Here is a 13309-nt window from a genome sequence, read left to right on the forward strand (position 1 = left end):
CCTCCTCTTTTCTCCCTTCCTCCCTCCCTCCCTATCTCCCTCCCTCCTTCCCTCTCTCCCTCCCTCCCTCCCTCCTCTCTCTTTTCTTCTTTCCTCCCTCCTCTCTCTTTTCTTCTTTCCTCCCTCCTCTTTTATCCCTCCCTCCCTCTCTCCTCTCTCCTCTTTTCCTCTTTCCTCCCTCCTCTTATCTCCCTCCCTCCCTCCTCTCTCCTCTTTTCCTCTTTCCTCCCTCCTCTTTTCTCCCTCCCCCCCCCTTTTCCTCTTTCCTCCCTCCTTCCCTCCCTCTTCTCTCCTCTTTTCCTCTTCCCTCCTTCTTCTCTCCTCTTTTCCTCTTCCCTCCCTCCCTCCCTCTTCTCTCCTCTTTTCCTCTTCCCTCCCTCTTCTCTCCTCTTTTCCTCTTCCCTCCCTCCCTCCTCTTTTCCTCTTCCCTCCCTCCTCTTTTATCCCTCCCTCCTCTCTCCTCTTTTCTTCCTCCCTCCCTCCCTCCCTCCCTCCATCCCTCATTCCCTCCGACCCTTTCCCCCCAGCCCCAGACGCAGGAGGGACTCACAGCAGCCTCGAGGCCAGGTCTGTGCATGTATTTGGTACAAAGAAACAAAAACCTGTGCATCCTGCTCCACAGAGCTTACATCAACCTGACAGGACTGGCATCACGAAACAGAAATACTCTGGCTAATAAATACATCTGGGGTGGGGAAAGGGGAGGGGGGAGGGGAAGGTGGGGGGCAGTAGGAGGAAGGGGATGAAAAATAAACCTCTATACATAAAAAATTCCCATGTCTGCTAAAGAAAATGTACACTTATATACACACTGTAAACAATAGTAATGCCCCCCAGCTGCAGCCCCGGGCAGCCTGGCAGGGACCTTCCTTCCCCCTTGCCCAGGGGACCTGCTGACACCAGCGCTGCTCTTCAGCACCCTCCGCGCCCGGCTCGTCGAAGCAGCCAGCTCTGACGGTGCAAAAGTGACACGGAGCCAGCGCAGGGGAGGTGCAGAGCCCTGGGGAACCCAGGCCCAGCTGCTTTGGGAAATGGTCTGCTTGGCACTGTTGGAGAAACGGGGCCATACCCTCAGCTGCTCACACCTGGTTGGTCCAAAGAAGTCAGTGGGGTCAGAGCAAGGTTACCTCCTGAAGGTCTGAACAGGCTTCTCCTGCCTTGGGAGAGCTTGGAGATTAAGAGACTCAGGGAGAAATGTGCAATTCTAGAGGCTTGGGTTGTAGTTCATACAACACTGCCCTTCCTCCCTGGCCGCCAAAGGCAGCCTGGGCTCCTCTGGTGATGCTCTACACAGAGAGACTCAGGGTCCAGTCCTGGCATTGCTGCTTCTGAGGCAAGATGCGAGGTGGAAGGGAGGGCCTTGCTGAGCTGAGAAACAAGCCTTTGGCCTGAGGGCTCTTCCAACCTTATTGATTCTATGACTGTATAATTCCCTGATCATCTACCCCAATCCCCTTGCTGTGGGCAGGGACACCTTCAGTGAGATCATGTTGCTCAGAGCCATGTCCAACACAGCTTTCAGCACTTTCAGAGCTCTTTGCCTCAAGCACAGCAGGGCTCAAGGCTTTCCTTCTGTGGTCTCCCTTGGGGCCCAGTCAAATGCAGCAAGGAAATGAGCCACAGTTTGGGCATCTAGGTGCCTGTATACACAGGCTCATACAATGCTTTGGGGTGGAGGAGACCTTGAAGAGCCATTTAGCACAAGTGCCCTGTAATCAGCAGTGACCATCTTCAACTACGTCCTTCTGCTGATCATCTACCATCAAACCTTCAGCTGCAGCAGGTTATACAGAGCCCCAACCAACCTGACCTGAAATGGTTCCAGGGATGGGACATCTGGAGGGTCCAAATGCAAACATTTCAAAGCTGGAGGGGGAAACAAAAATGAAAAGAAGAAGAAATAAATCTATTGAAAAGCTCAGGGAGAAACTGTGGGGGCCTCATCCCTGGAAGCATTCCAAGCCAGGCTGCATTAGGCTTGGAACAACCTGCTCTAGTGGAAGATGTCTTTGCCCATGGCAGGGAGGGTGCAACTAGGTGATCTTCACGGTGCCTTCCAACCCAAACCATTCTGTGGCTGTAAGTGTAGGCAATAATGTCAGCTCCTTTGTGGGAATGAACCCAGCAGCAGCTGCTAAAAGCCCCTGCACAGTCTGCACTGATAGGAGCATGCAGAATCATAGAATCAGCCAGCTTGGAAAAGACCTCAGAGATCATCAAGTCCAACCTGCTACCTAATACCTAACACCTCCTGACAACTAAACCACGGCTCCAAGTGCCACATCCAGGCCTTTTTGAACCCCTGCAGGGATGGTGACTCCACCACCTCCCTGGGCAGCACATCCCAGTGTCCAACTACTCTTTCTGGGAAGAACTTTCTCCTCACCTCCAGTCTAAACTTCCCCTGGCACAACTTGAGACTGTGTCCTCTTGTTCTGGTGCTGGCTGCCTGGGAGAAGAGACCAACCTTAACCTTGTCTCTAGTTGTGGTGCTGAGGGACATGTCCAAGTGGTGACCTGGCAGTGCTACTGGTTGGACTTGATGATCTTAGAGGACTCTCCTGACTAAAAGATTCCATGATTCCATGCCTAAGAGCCTTCCACCTTCCTCTGATAGCCACCCTGAGGAGGGTTAGCTAGATGTGCTGTAGGTACACTCAGGAAAGCCTTCTGGTGGGTTTGGGGGGCAGTGCTGATGTGGATGAGTTTCCATCCAGGACATGCTGAGTGTCATCTTTCCACCACTCCACTCCATGTTCCTGTTCTTTAGTCACCTGCCTTGAGACTCTCCACCTCAGACTTTGCCTCCATCACCTACAGGTCTCCTGTCTCTGCTCACAGCTTTATCTGATGGCCACTTCTTGTGGCCACTGCCTGTCTGAAACTTGACCAAACCTGCAGCACATGGCCAAGTAGAGTTTGGGTGACCATGGCCTCATCCCTGAAGGTGTTTGCAGCCAGGCTGGATGTGGCTGTGAGCAACCTGCTGCAGTGTGAGGTGTCCCTGCCCATGGCAGGGGGGTTGGAACTGGCTGAGCCTTGAGGTGCCTCCCAACCCTGACAATTCTATGATTGTTTGTTCTGAGCTGCAAAGCACAATCTGGGTGAGCCTAGCTGAGGTGTGCCTGCCATGGCTCCAACCTCCCTGAGCTCCCCAGAGGAGGCCATGGTGCCCTCCTGAGGGGAGCTCACCCTCTGGGGCTGTGAGCTGGGCAATAAAAAACCCCAACCCTCACTGACATTGCTGTTGACCATGCCAGCTGACACAGCTGAGCAAAATGGCAGCCACCCACCAAAGCCTTTGGTGTATCAGGTATGTGGAAAGCCACTGGGGAGAGTATTCATAGGTGTGACCCTGACTGGAAAGAAATTCCACCCAGCTCCATGTCAGCTCTGTTTCAGCTTTGGCTCCATGGGTAGTAGGAATGGGCCCCAAACAGCCATCCCACCTTCCCTGAGCCACAGCACAGGTTGACCATGGGCCTGAGTGAAGCTCCTGGGATGCATCTTTATTCTGTGTTGTTTGAGGGAGAGAACACCAAGAGGAAGAAGGGGACAGGATAGGGTGGGGATGAGTGAGACCAAAAGGAGCTGCTTTCTCTCTGTCTCAGACAGATGCACGCTGGAGCAAGATGGGCTGCAAGTGCTTCACTGCAAAGTGAAATGAGAAACCCATCACAGGCTGGAAACAGAGAAGGGAGACCTGCACACCCATTGGCACCTGTGAATGCATCTGAACTGCTCCTTTAGCCTAAACCCAGGCTGTGTGGAAGGGACAAAGCTGTGGTCACCGCAGACTTGATGGCTGAGAGGCAGAATCCCCCCTGCCCTGCTTGGGAATACTGCACTCTGCTTGCTCTCCGAAGCAAAGGAGGTCCAGTCCAGCCCTGTAGAGCTGCAAGCTCCCAACCCATGAGGCAAAGGATCAGCTGCCAGCTCCTGCTTGGCAGTATCCTTGCTGGCTGCTGCCTCTGGATGGGAAGATGAGCACAGGTACTAAGGCAGGCTCGGCACCTTTCAGGGCTTGACCTTTCCGTTAAGATTTGATGGCGGTCTTTTTAAGGCAAAGGAGACATCCTGGTTTCCCTTGGCTGCACAGCTCCTTCCCAAGGCAAACAGAGCCATCCACTGGAGGAAGCAGCTCTTGCCCTAGGGCCATATCCACCTCAGATCTTGCCCTGGTGCTGCAGCTCACTGAGATGGGGCTGTGCCGCTGGCTCTCACTTGCGGGACTCCCGATCCCACCGACGGGGCTGACCCTGGCGTAGGGCATGCTTGCCTGACCTTTGGGCAACTGCATTTTACACCTGCTCGCTGCTTCCAGCCTGCCTGCCCGCCCCCCAGCTGGCATCTCTTCCTGTTTCTGCTCAGACACCTCTGAGGGACCCCCAACAGCCCTCCCAGGGCCTTCAAATGTCGGTCTCGCGCAGCCTGCAGCAGTCTGTTAAGTCGTAGGTCTGATAGTCGATGGTCTCCGTGAAGTCCTGAGGGATCCCAATGGAGACAGACTCCACCTCAGTTTTGTAGGTGGCTGTCACCCCCCCTTTGCTGCCCCCCCCCCCGGATTTTGTTGGACAGGCTGTTCATCTTCTCCTTCAGCTGGCTGGACGCCGGCTTCTGGAAAGGAGTCAGCATTTTCCAGCCCTTGAAGCTGAGCGTTCTCCTCTTGCCGGCTCTCTCCTGGAAGGAGGAGTTAAATATGAAGGAGCTGTTCAGGGTGTTAATCCTGGGCCTCAGGTCTGTCTCAGAGTCTTGCACAGAGCTGCTCATGGAGGCACCTCTCCAGTGGTGGTCGTAGACACGCCAGAGGGGGCGTCTCCTGCGGTGGCACTGGCACTTGAGCAGCCTGATGAAGGCTCGCTTGAACTCCTTGCTGGAGCAGGGGTAGATGATGGGGTTCACGCAGCTGTTGAAGTATCCCAGCCAGAAGATCACCTTGAAGACGATTTCAGAGGGCTTCAGGGATGGGAAGAAAGAACCTTGGAAGAGATTAGAAGAAATAAGGTCAGAGGAAGGGACAGGGTATGGCGGCGCAGGGCAGCAAAGCAAAGGTGGCGGTCAGCTCAGTCTGCATGAGGCAAGACCTCCAGAACAGGCTGAAGGAGAGATTCTGCTGTTAGGTCACAGCATCACAGAAACATTCAGGTGTGAAAAGACCCTCAGGATCACCAACTCCAACCCAGAACCCTACTCTGTAAACTTCACCCCTAAACCATAGCCCCAAGCACCGCATCCAAACCACCTTCAAACACCTCCAGGGCTGGTGACTTCACCACCTCCCTGGGCAGCACATTCCAATGGGAGGTTCTCTTCCCTCTCTGTTCTGCCCTGGTGAGGATACATCTGGAGCATTTGGTCCAGTTCTGGGCTCCCCACTTCAAAAAGGAGACAGGGAATGAGAGAGGTACAGCAAAGTGTTGTGGAGATAATTAGGGGACTGGAACAAGAAAGATTTCTAGGTTTAGCCCTGGGGACTGACCTGAGCCAAACAGGATCTAAGGATCCCCCCTACTAACTCCTGACATTCCAAGCCTCCAAATTAAACAAGAAATAGCAAAGGGAATCAGTTCCAAAGGTGTACTCTGGGCTCAAACACTCCCACTGCCATTTATGTCCTTGAAAATACCTCCTCCCAAGATTCTAATCAGAATCACAGCATCACAGAAACACTCAGGTTGGAAAAGAGCCTCAGGATCACCAAGTCCAACCCAGATCCCTACTCTACAAGGTTCACCCCTAAACCAGAGCCCCAAGCACCGCATCCAAACCACCTTCAAACACCTCCAGGGCTGGTGACTCCACCACCTCCCTGGGCAGCACATTCCAGTCCCTGACCGCTCTTGCTGGGAACAAATTTTTTCCTACTGTCCAGTCTAAACCTCCCCAGTGGCAGCTTGAGGCCATTCCCTCTCGTTCTATCCCTAATAAACTGTAACTAATTAAATTGCATTTAATAATAGAGCCAAAGCCAAAGTTCCACGTGTAGGAACATGGGACACTTGCTGGCCTACCCCAACAGTTCTGCCTGAGCCCACTTCAAGGGTCCTCAGCAGCCCTTCGAAATCTGAACAGAGGATGTGCTGTGAGGATGATGAAGGGACCTGGAACGTCTTTGCAGGAGGTGTTCAAGAGGGGATTGGATGTGGCACTTGGTGCCATGGTTTAGTCATGAGGTCTGTGGTGACAGGTTGGACTTGATGAGCTTTGAGGTCTCTTCCAACCTTGGTGATTCTGTGTGATTCTGAGCCTCCTCTTCTCCAGGCTAAACAACCCCAGCTCTGTGTGATTCTGTGAAGAAAGGCTGAGAGCCCTGGGGCTGTTTAATCTGGAGAAGAGAAGGCTGAGAGGCATCTGATCAATGTCATAGAATCATAGGATCAACCAGGTTGGAAAATACCTCAGAGATCATCAAGTCCAACCTCTCACCCAACACCTCATGACTACTAAACCATGGCACCAAGTGCCACATCCAATCCCCTCTTGAACACCTCCAGGGACAGCGACTCCACCACCTCCCTGGGCAGCACATTCCAATGGCTAACAACTCTCTCTGGGAAGAACTTTCTCCTCACCTCCAGCCTAAACCTCCCCTGGCACAGCTTGAGACTGTGTCCTCTTGTTCTGGTGCTGGTTGCCTGGGAGAAGAGCCCAACTCCCACCTGGCTACAACCTCCCTTCAGGTAGTTGTAGAGAGCAATAAGGTCTCCCCTGCCCATGGCAGGGGGGTTGGAACTAGATGATCCTCGTGGTCCCTTCCAACCCTGACTGATTCTATGATACTACTATGGATTCCAGCTTGTACTTGTTGTTCCTTGTCCTATCACTGGGCACCACTGTAAAGAGCCTGGCACCTTCATCTTGACACCCACCCCTCAGATATTGATAGGACATTAAGACTCTTGAAGGTGTCCAGAGAAGGCCAACGAGGCTGGGGAGGGGTCTGGAGCACAGCCCTGTGAGGAGAGGCTGAGGGAGCTGGGGTTGCTTAGCCTGGAGAAGAGGAGGCTCAGAATCACACAGAATCACCAAGGTTGGAAGAGACCTCAAAGCTCATCAAGCTCACCTGTCACCCAACACCTCATGACTAAACCATGGCACCAAGTGCCACATCCAATCCCCTCTTGCACACCTCCTGCAAAGACGTTCCAAGTCCCTTCATCATCCTCGCAGCACATCCTCTGTTCAGATGTCGAAGGGCTGCTGAGGACCCTTGAAGTGGGCTCAGGCAGAACCCAGCCCTTTACCAGCTACCGGGAGACACTTTTGCCCGCCCCAACCCCTGCAGGCAAGTTTTCCTCAGGAGCCTCCCGAGGGTTTGTATGGTGAGAAAGCTCTCGGCAGCCAGGAGATGTCAGTGTTGCTCCCACGTGGCTTCGCCGCTCGGTGTTCCCCGCTCGGACCTGAAATAACTTTCTGACTCAGCCTTAATTTCTGTTAATTTTAGCTCCGGATGACAAATGCCGTCGCCATGTGAGTGAGCATTCATTTGTGTTTGAGTAAATATCATCAGCCCTGCAGAGCAGCATCATTCACCCTCTGCTCCACAGCCTGGTGTCAAAACACCACGACGGGTGCCAGAAGCCTGAGCTTTGGGGCTGACACGACAGAAAAAAACCTCCCCAGACTGTTTGCTGGAGGAAAACAAAACCCCCCCAAAGCCCATCAGCCAGGAACTCAGAGCCCTGGGGCCACCAGTGAAGCTTCCTTCCATCCTTCCCTCACATCTCCAGAAATCCCAGCCAGACTCAACATGAGGTACGTGGGATCCTCTGCCACGGGGACGTGGGAGAAGGCAGACAGAGCTCAGCCTAGTCTGATGGTTAGGCAGGGAAAGTACAGATGCAGCCTTGCAGCTTAAATACCAGCTGAAGGCCAGCCCAAGGCATAGGGCTGGAGTGGTGCTTGAGACCCCAGGATCCCAGTATGGAGGGGCTTGGAAGGGCCCTCTGGAGATCATCCAGTCCAAGCCCCCTGCTAAAGCACAGTCACCCACAGCAGCTTGCCTTGGATCACAGTGTCCAGGTGGGGTTGGGATCTCTCCACAGAAGGAGACTCCACAGCCTCTCTGAGCAGCCTGCTCCAGGGCTCCAGCACCCTCACACCAAAGAAATTCTTCCTCCTGTTCAGAAGGCCCCTCCTGGGTTGCAGTTTGTGCCTGTTACCCTATGCCTTGTACTGGGCACCAGTCACAAGAGTCTGGTCCAGCCTCTGGACTCCCACCTTGTAGATACTGATCAGCATTGATAAGATCCCCACACTGCCCACAGCAGCAGATGGTTCCTGTGGGTCCAAGGTTGGGGGCAGGGTGACCAGCTGTGGGTGAGCCTGGATTGGACTAGTGATGTGCACAGGGTCTCTTCCAACCCCCACCATGCTGGAATGTTGTGAATCTGTTATCCTGTGGGGCCGTGGTGGCTTTCCAGACCTGGTATCAATTCCTCTCCTCACTCTCAGGTCTCAGTGCATGGCTCTCTTTTCCTGCCCAGACGTCCACCTCTCCATTCTGCCTTCTACCCAGAGCCCTCCCTCTGTGCAAGACAATCCCTGGCTCTCAGCCCTAAGAGACTGCATCCAGCTGGACCCTGCCATAGCTCAGTGTGAACATCTGGGGCCAAGACAGGTGAAGGACTTCATTTAGCATCCAATCCAGCCCTGGCCCTTTGTGGGGAGAGGTTTGGTGCCTGAGTTTCACAGAATGCATCAGGTGGGAAGGGATCCTCAAAGGTCATCTTGTCCAGTCCCCTTGCAGTGAGCAGGCACAGCCCCAGCTAGATCAGATTGCTCAGAGCCCCATCAAGTTTGACCTTGAAGGTCTTCAGGGATGGGTCCTCTGCCCCATCTCTGGACAACCTGTTGCAGTATTTCACCACTGTCATTGTGAAGAGCTTCCTCCTTATGTTCAACCTAAACCTGTGAAATGTTGATGTTAGCACAAGCAGCCTTAGGTCTCCATTCAGTTCTTAGCACTGATGCTTTCATCCCTTCCCCTCTGGAGAAAAGGGGCTGATGACAGGCTCACAGGATGTCAGGGGTTGGAAGGGACCCAAAAAGATCATCCAGTCCAACCCCCCTGCCAGAGCAGGACCATACAATCTAGCTCAGGTCACACAGGAACACATCCAGACAGGCCTTGAAAGTATCCAGAGAAGGAGACTCCACAACCTCTCTGGGCAGCCTGTTCCAGTGCTCTGGGACCCTCACAGTAGAGAACTTCCCCCTTGTGTTGAAGTGGAATCTCCTGTGCTGCAGCTTGCATCCATTGCTGCTTGTCCTATCCCAGGGAGCAAGTGAGCAGAGCCTGTCCCCTCCCTCCTGACCCCCAGCCCTCAGATATTTATGAACATTGATTAAATCCCCTCTCAGTCTTCTCTTTTCCAGACTGAACAGCCCCAGGTCCCTCAGCCTCTCCTCCCCAGGCAGCGCTCCAGTCCTCTAATCATCCTGGTAGCCCTCCGCTGGACCCTCTCCAGCAGATCCCTGTCCCTCTTTCACAGTGTTGCTGGGAGCCCTGCTTGCAGTGGGTGTTGGGTTCTCAGCAGAGCTGCAGCTTTCTGTAGCATTTCAGAGAGAGGCAAAGAAGCCACAAAAGCTGTGGGAACAAAGCAAATCAAAGCAGGGTCTCTCAGAAATGAGCCTTGGCATCACTTCTTGAGCCAGGCTGCTTGATACCGGTGCCTGCACAAACAGCCTGAGGGCTGCTCAGCTCCTAGCCTCTATCCAGCGTGTCAGGGTTCATCACACCACCTCTGCACCACACACTTCATCTGTTCCATCCCATTAAAAGGAAAGTACAAATTGAAAGGAAAGAGAAGCTGTGAATTCCCCTGCTTTTCAGCGCTGGCTGGTTTTCACTCCCTAGAACCTTGTGTACATCTGAGGACAAGGGGCTCATTTCCATCCTCATTGCCATGCAAATGAGCCTGCCCCCCCTGGAAGAGCGCTGAGTGCAGCCATGGTTTCCTCATTTCATCACTCTGGGGTGAACAGAGCTAGGCAGGGAGTCCCCAGAGCAGGTCCTTGGCTGGCAACTTCCTGCATGCTAAAGCATCAGGCTCTCCTGGTAGCACAACAGAGAGAGTTGTTGGGACCTTGTGCAGAGAATGAGTAAAGGCTGAGAGAAATTAGCTCCTGCTTTCACACACACAAATGATCAGGGGGTTGGAGCACCTCTGCTATGAGGACAGGCTGAGGGAGCTGGGGGTGTGCAGCCTGGAGAAGAGGAGGCTCTGGGGAGACCTAATAGCAACTTTCCAGTATCTGAAAGAGGCCTAGAGGAAGGATGGGGAGAGTTTGTTTACAAAGGCCTGCAGTGACAGGATGAGGACCAATGGCTTCAAACTGGAGAAGAGCAGATTTAGATTGGATGTTAGAACCAAGTTCTTTACTATGAGGGTGGTGGAAGACTGGAACAGGTTGCCCAGGGAGGTGGTTGAGGCTCCTTCCCTGGAGATAGTCAAGGTAAGGCTCAGCAGGGCTCTGGGCAGCCTGATCTAGTTGAGGCTGTCCCTGCTGACTGCAGGGAGGTCAGAGTGGATGGCCTTTGAAGGTCCCTTCCAGCCTGGACCATTCCATGATTTTGAGAGAGGGAGAGTTTTGGGGCTGGGCTTTGTCTCAGCGACTGGACAGGATCATAGATCACAGTATCACACAGTATCACCAAGGTTGGAAGAGACCTCAAAGATCATCGAGTCCAACCTGTCACTAGACCATGGCACCAAGTGCCACATCCAATCCCCTCTTCAACACCTCCAGGGATGGTGACTCCACCACCTCCCTGGGCAGCACATTCCAATGGTGAATTACTCTCTCAGTGAAGAACTTTCTCCTCACCTCAAGCCCAAATGTTAGGAGGTGTAGGAGACAGTACACTTGAAGAACCATGGCAACACCTTCTGATGTGTCCAAGGTCAAGAAACAGAAAGTGGGAATAAACCATTAAATATAGCAAGAGAGACTGATGCACAAGGGCCTTTGCCCTGGGATCTCTGTGCAAAAGCAGTTTTTGATGCTCTGGCCCCAAAAGCATCAGAGCCAGAAGAGGGCAATATCAAAGCAGAGGAAGCCCAGGTGTTGTAGGACCTGTGGCATTGTTCAAGTTTGTGAAACCTGTTCTTGTTTGAAAGAGAAGCTCCTCTCACTTCAAATCAGCCCTCTGGCCACCTGTCTTGGGCATCCAGCTTCACACTTCATGGCAAAGCTTGCTGCATTTTCCACAGGGAGAGTTGCTGACACTCACCTTGAGGACACCCACCCATGGGATGGTCTTGGTGTGGTGAGTGGTGCAGTGTGTGTGCACTGTGATCCACTTATCCCTGCCATGATGGAGCACCTGAGACCCCAGACCCTCACCTAAAGAGTCAAGTGAAGACATGACTTGCCCTGCTTGGATGGGTCTGCTGCTCCTGGAGTAGTGCTCCCAGCAGGGAGGTCTCCATCCAACCCCACCCAATCCACTTGTGAAACACTGAGACAGCCTGGGGAGAAGTGACAAGCCTCTGAGGTGTCCCTTGTCCATCCTTACTGCCTACCCAGGGAGGTTCTTCCTCCTGGTGGATGGAGAATCCTGGGTGTGTCTCACTGTGGGATGCAGATGTGGAGGGATAGAGCTGCCTGACTGACAAGACTCTGCACTGGCTTATGAAGATCCTGCTGAGGACTTGGTCTTCTCCTAATAGGCACAGAGCTAATAATGATACTGCTGGGGGACTGAATGTCCTCTGGGGTCTTTATACCTTTCATCACTTAACAAAAGGCCATTCCACGTCTTGAAGAGTCTCAGTCTTGGTGATGGGGCTGAGTCTGAGCAAGCAGTGCAGGGCCTGTGTAACCCTAGAGAATTATCTTCAGGATCATTAAGAAATCATAGAATCATAGAATCAAAAAGGTTGGAAAAGACTTCAGAGATCATCAAGTCCAACCTGTCACCCAACACCTCCTGATTACTAAACCATGGCTCCAAGTGCCACATCCAATCCCCTCTTGAACACCTCCAGGGATGGTGACTCCACCACCTCCCTGGGCAGCACATTCCAATGGCCAGTCTCTCTCTCTGGGAAGAACTTTCTCCTCACCTCCAGCCTAAACCTCCCCTGGCACAGCTTGAGACTGTGTCCTCTTGTTCTGGTGCTGCTTGCCTGGGAGAAGAGACCAACCCCCACCTGGCTACAACCTCCCTTCAGGTAGTTGTAGACAGCACTAAGGTCTGCCCTGAGGCGTTTCTTCTCCAGGCTAAGCGACCCCAGCTCCCTCAGCCCCTTCTCTGGACAGGCTCAAGAGTCTCAATGTCCTTCTTAAACTGAGGGGCCCAGAACTGGACACAGGACTCAAGGTGTAGCCTAACCAGTTCTGAGTACAGGGGCAGAATGACTTCCCTGCTCCTGCTGGCCACACTGTTCCTGATGCAGGCCAGGATGCCATTGGCCTTCTTGGCCACAAATCAAGAAAGCTGCAGGCAAGCTCAGGGAAGATCTGTCCCCAAAGTGGCACTGTGTGTGCTACATGTTTCTCTCCTAAGTCATGTCATCCTGATCATATCTGGAGAAAAAAGCCCAGCTAGCTAAAAACTCCTGAAGCCATGACAGTGCTCCTCAAAGTGGTGACTCCCTCTATTGGGTGGCTAGTGGCTGCAATCACCCTTCTGCATATCCACACACATTGGGTTGCTCAGCCTGGAGAAGAGAAGGCTCTGGGGAGACATCAGAGCAGCATTTCAGTGTCTGAAGGAGTCCTATAAGAAGGCTGGGGAGGGAATGTTTAGAAGGGCAGGGGGTGATAGGGCAAGGGGTGATGGTTTGAACCTGGAGCAAGGGAGATTTAGGTTGGACATTAGGAGGAATTTCTTCACCATGAGGGTGATGAAATACTGGAACAGGTTGTCCAGAGAGGTGTTGGAGGCCCCATACCTGGAGGCAATCAAGGTCAGACTAGATGGGGTCCTGAGCAACTTGACCTAGTTGAAGATGTCCCTGCTAACTGCAAGGGGGTTAGACAAGATGACTTTTGAGGGCCCCTTCCAACCTGATGCATTCTGTGATTCTATGGTTCTGTGATTCTCTATTCCATTACTCTGAGGCTGTTTGAGAGAGCACAATCTCATGAGCTCTCCTTGCCTGCACTTCTCCACCCTGCCCTCTCCATGACTCACTGGAAGGTGATATCACTGAATTGTTAGGAGACTTGCTGGTCCCAGCATTCAGTACGCAACCACATAAATTAAAGCAAAACAAGGGGGGGGAAAAAAGAGGGAAAAGAAAAAAGAGAGAAAAAAAAAAAAAAGAGAGAAAAAATGAGGAAAAAAAGAGAAAGAAAA

At 52.8% G+C, this 13309-nt stretch overlaps 1 protein-coding gene across 1 annotated transcript in view; it reads right to left on the reverse strand.

The window, feature by feature from the left end:
- Positions 1–550: 550 nt before the first annotated feature.
- The window catches only part of ADRA1D (adrenoceptor alpha 1D), a 50875-nt gene continuing 38116 nt past the window's right edge, over positions 551–13309 (reverse strand). Inside the window, 2 exon segments of the mRNA XM_068149688.1 lie at positions 551–4559; positions 4561–4979. Coding sequence (XP_068005789.1) covers positions 4410–4559; positions 4561–4979 — 569 coding nt within the window. The 3' untranslated portion in view covers positions 551–4409.

Source organism: Melanerpes formicivorus, unplaced genomic scaffold (assembly GCF_026170545.1).
Source record: "Melanerpes formicivorus ecotype bairdi unplaced genomic scaffold, bMelFor1.0.p_v2 SCAF_18, whole genome shotgun sequence".
NCBI lineage: Eukaryota > Metazoa > Chordata > Aves > Piciformes > Picidae > Melanerpes > Melanerpes formicivorus.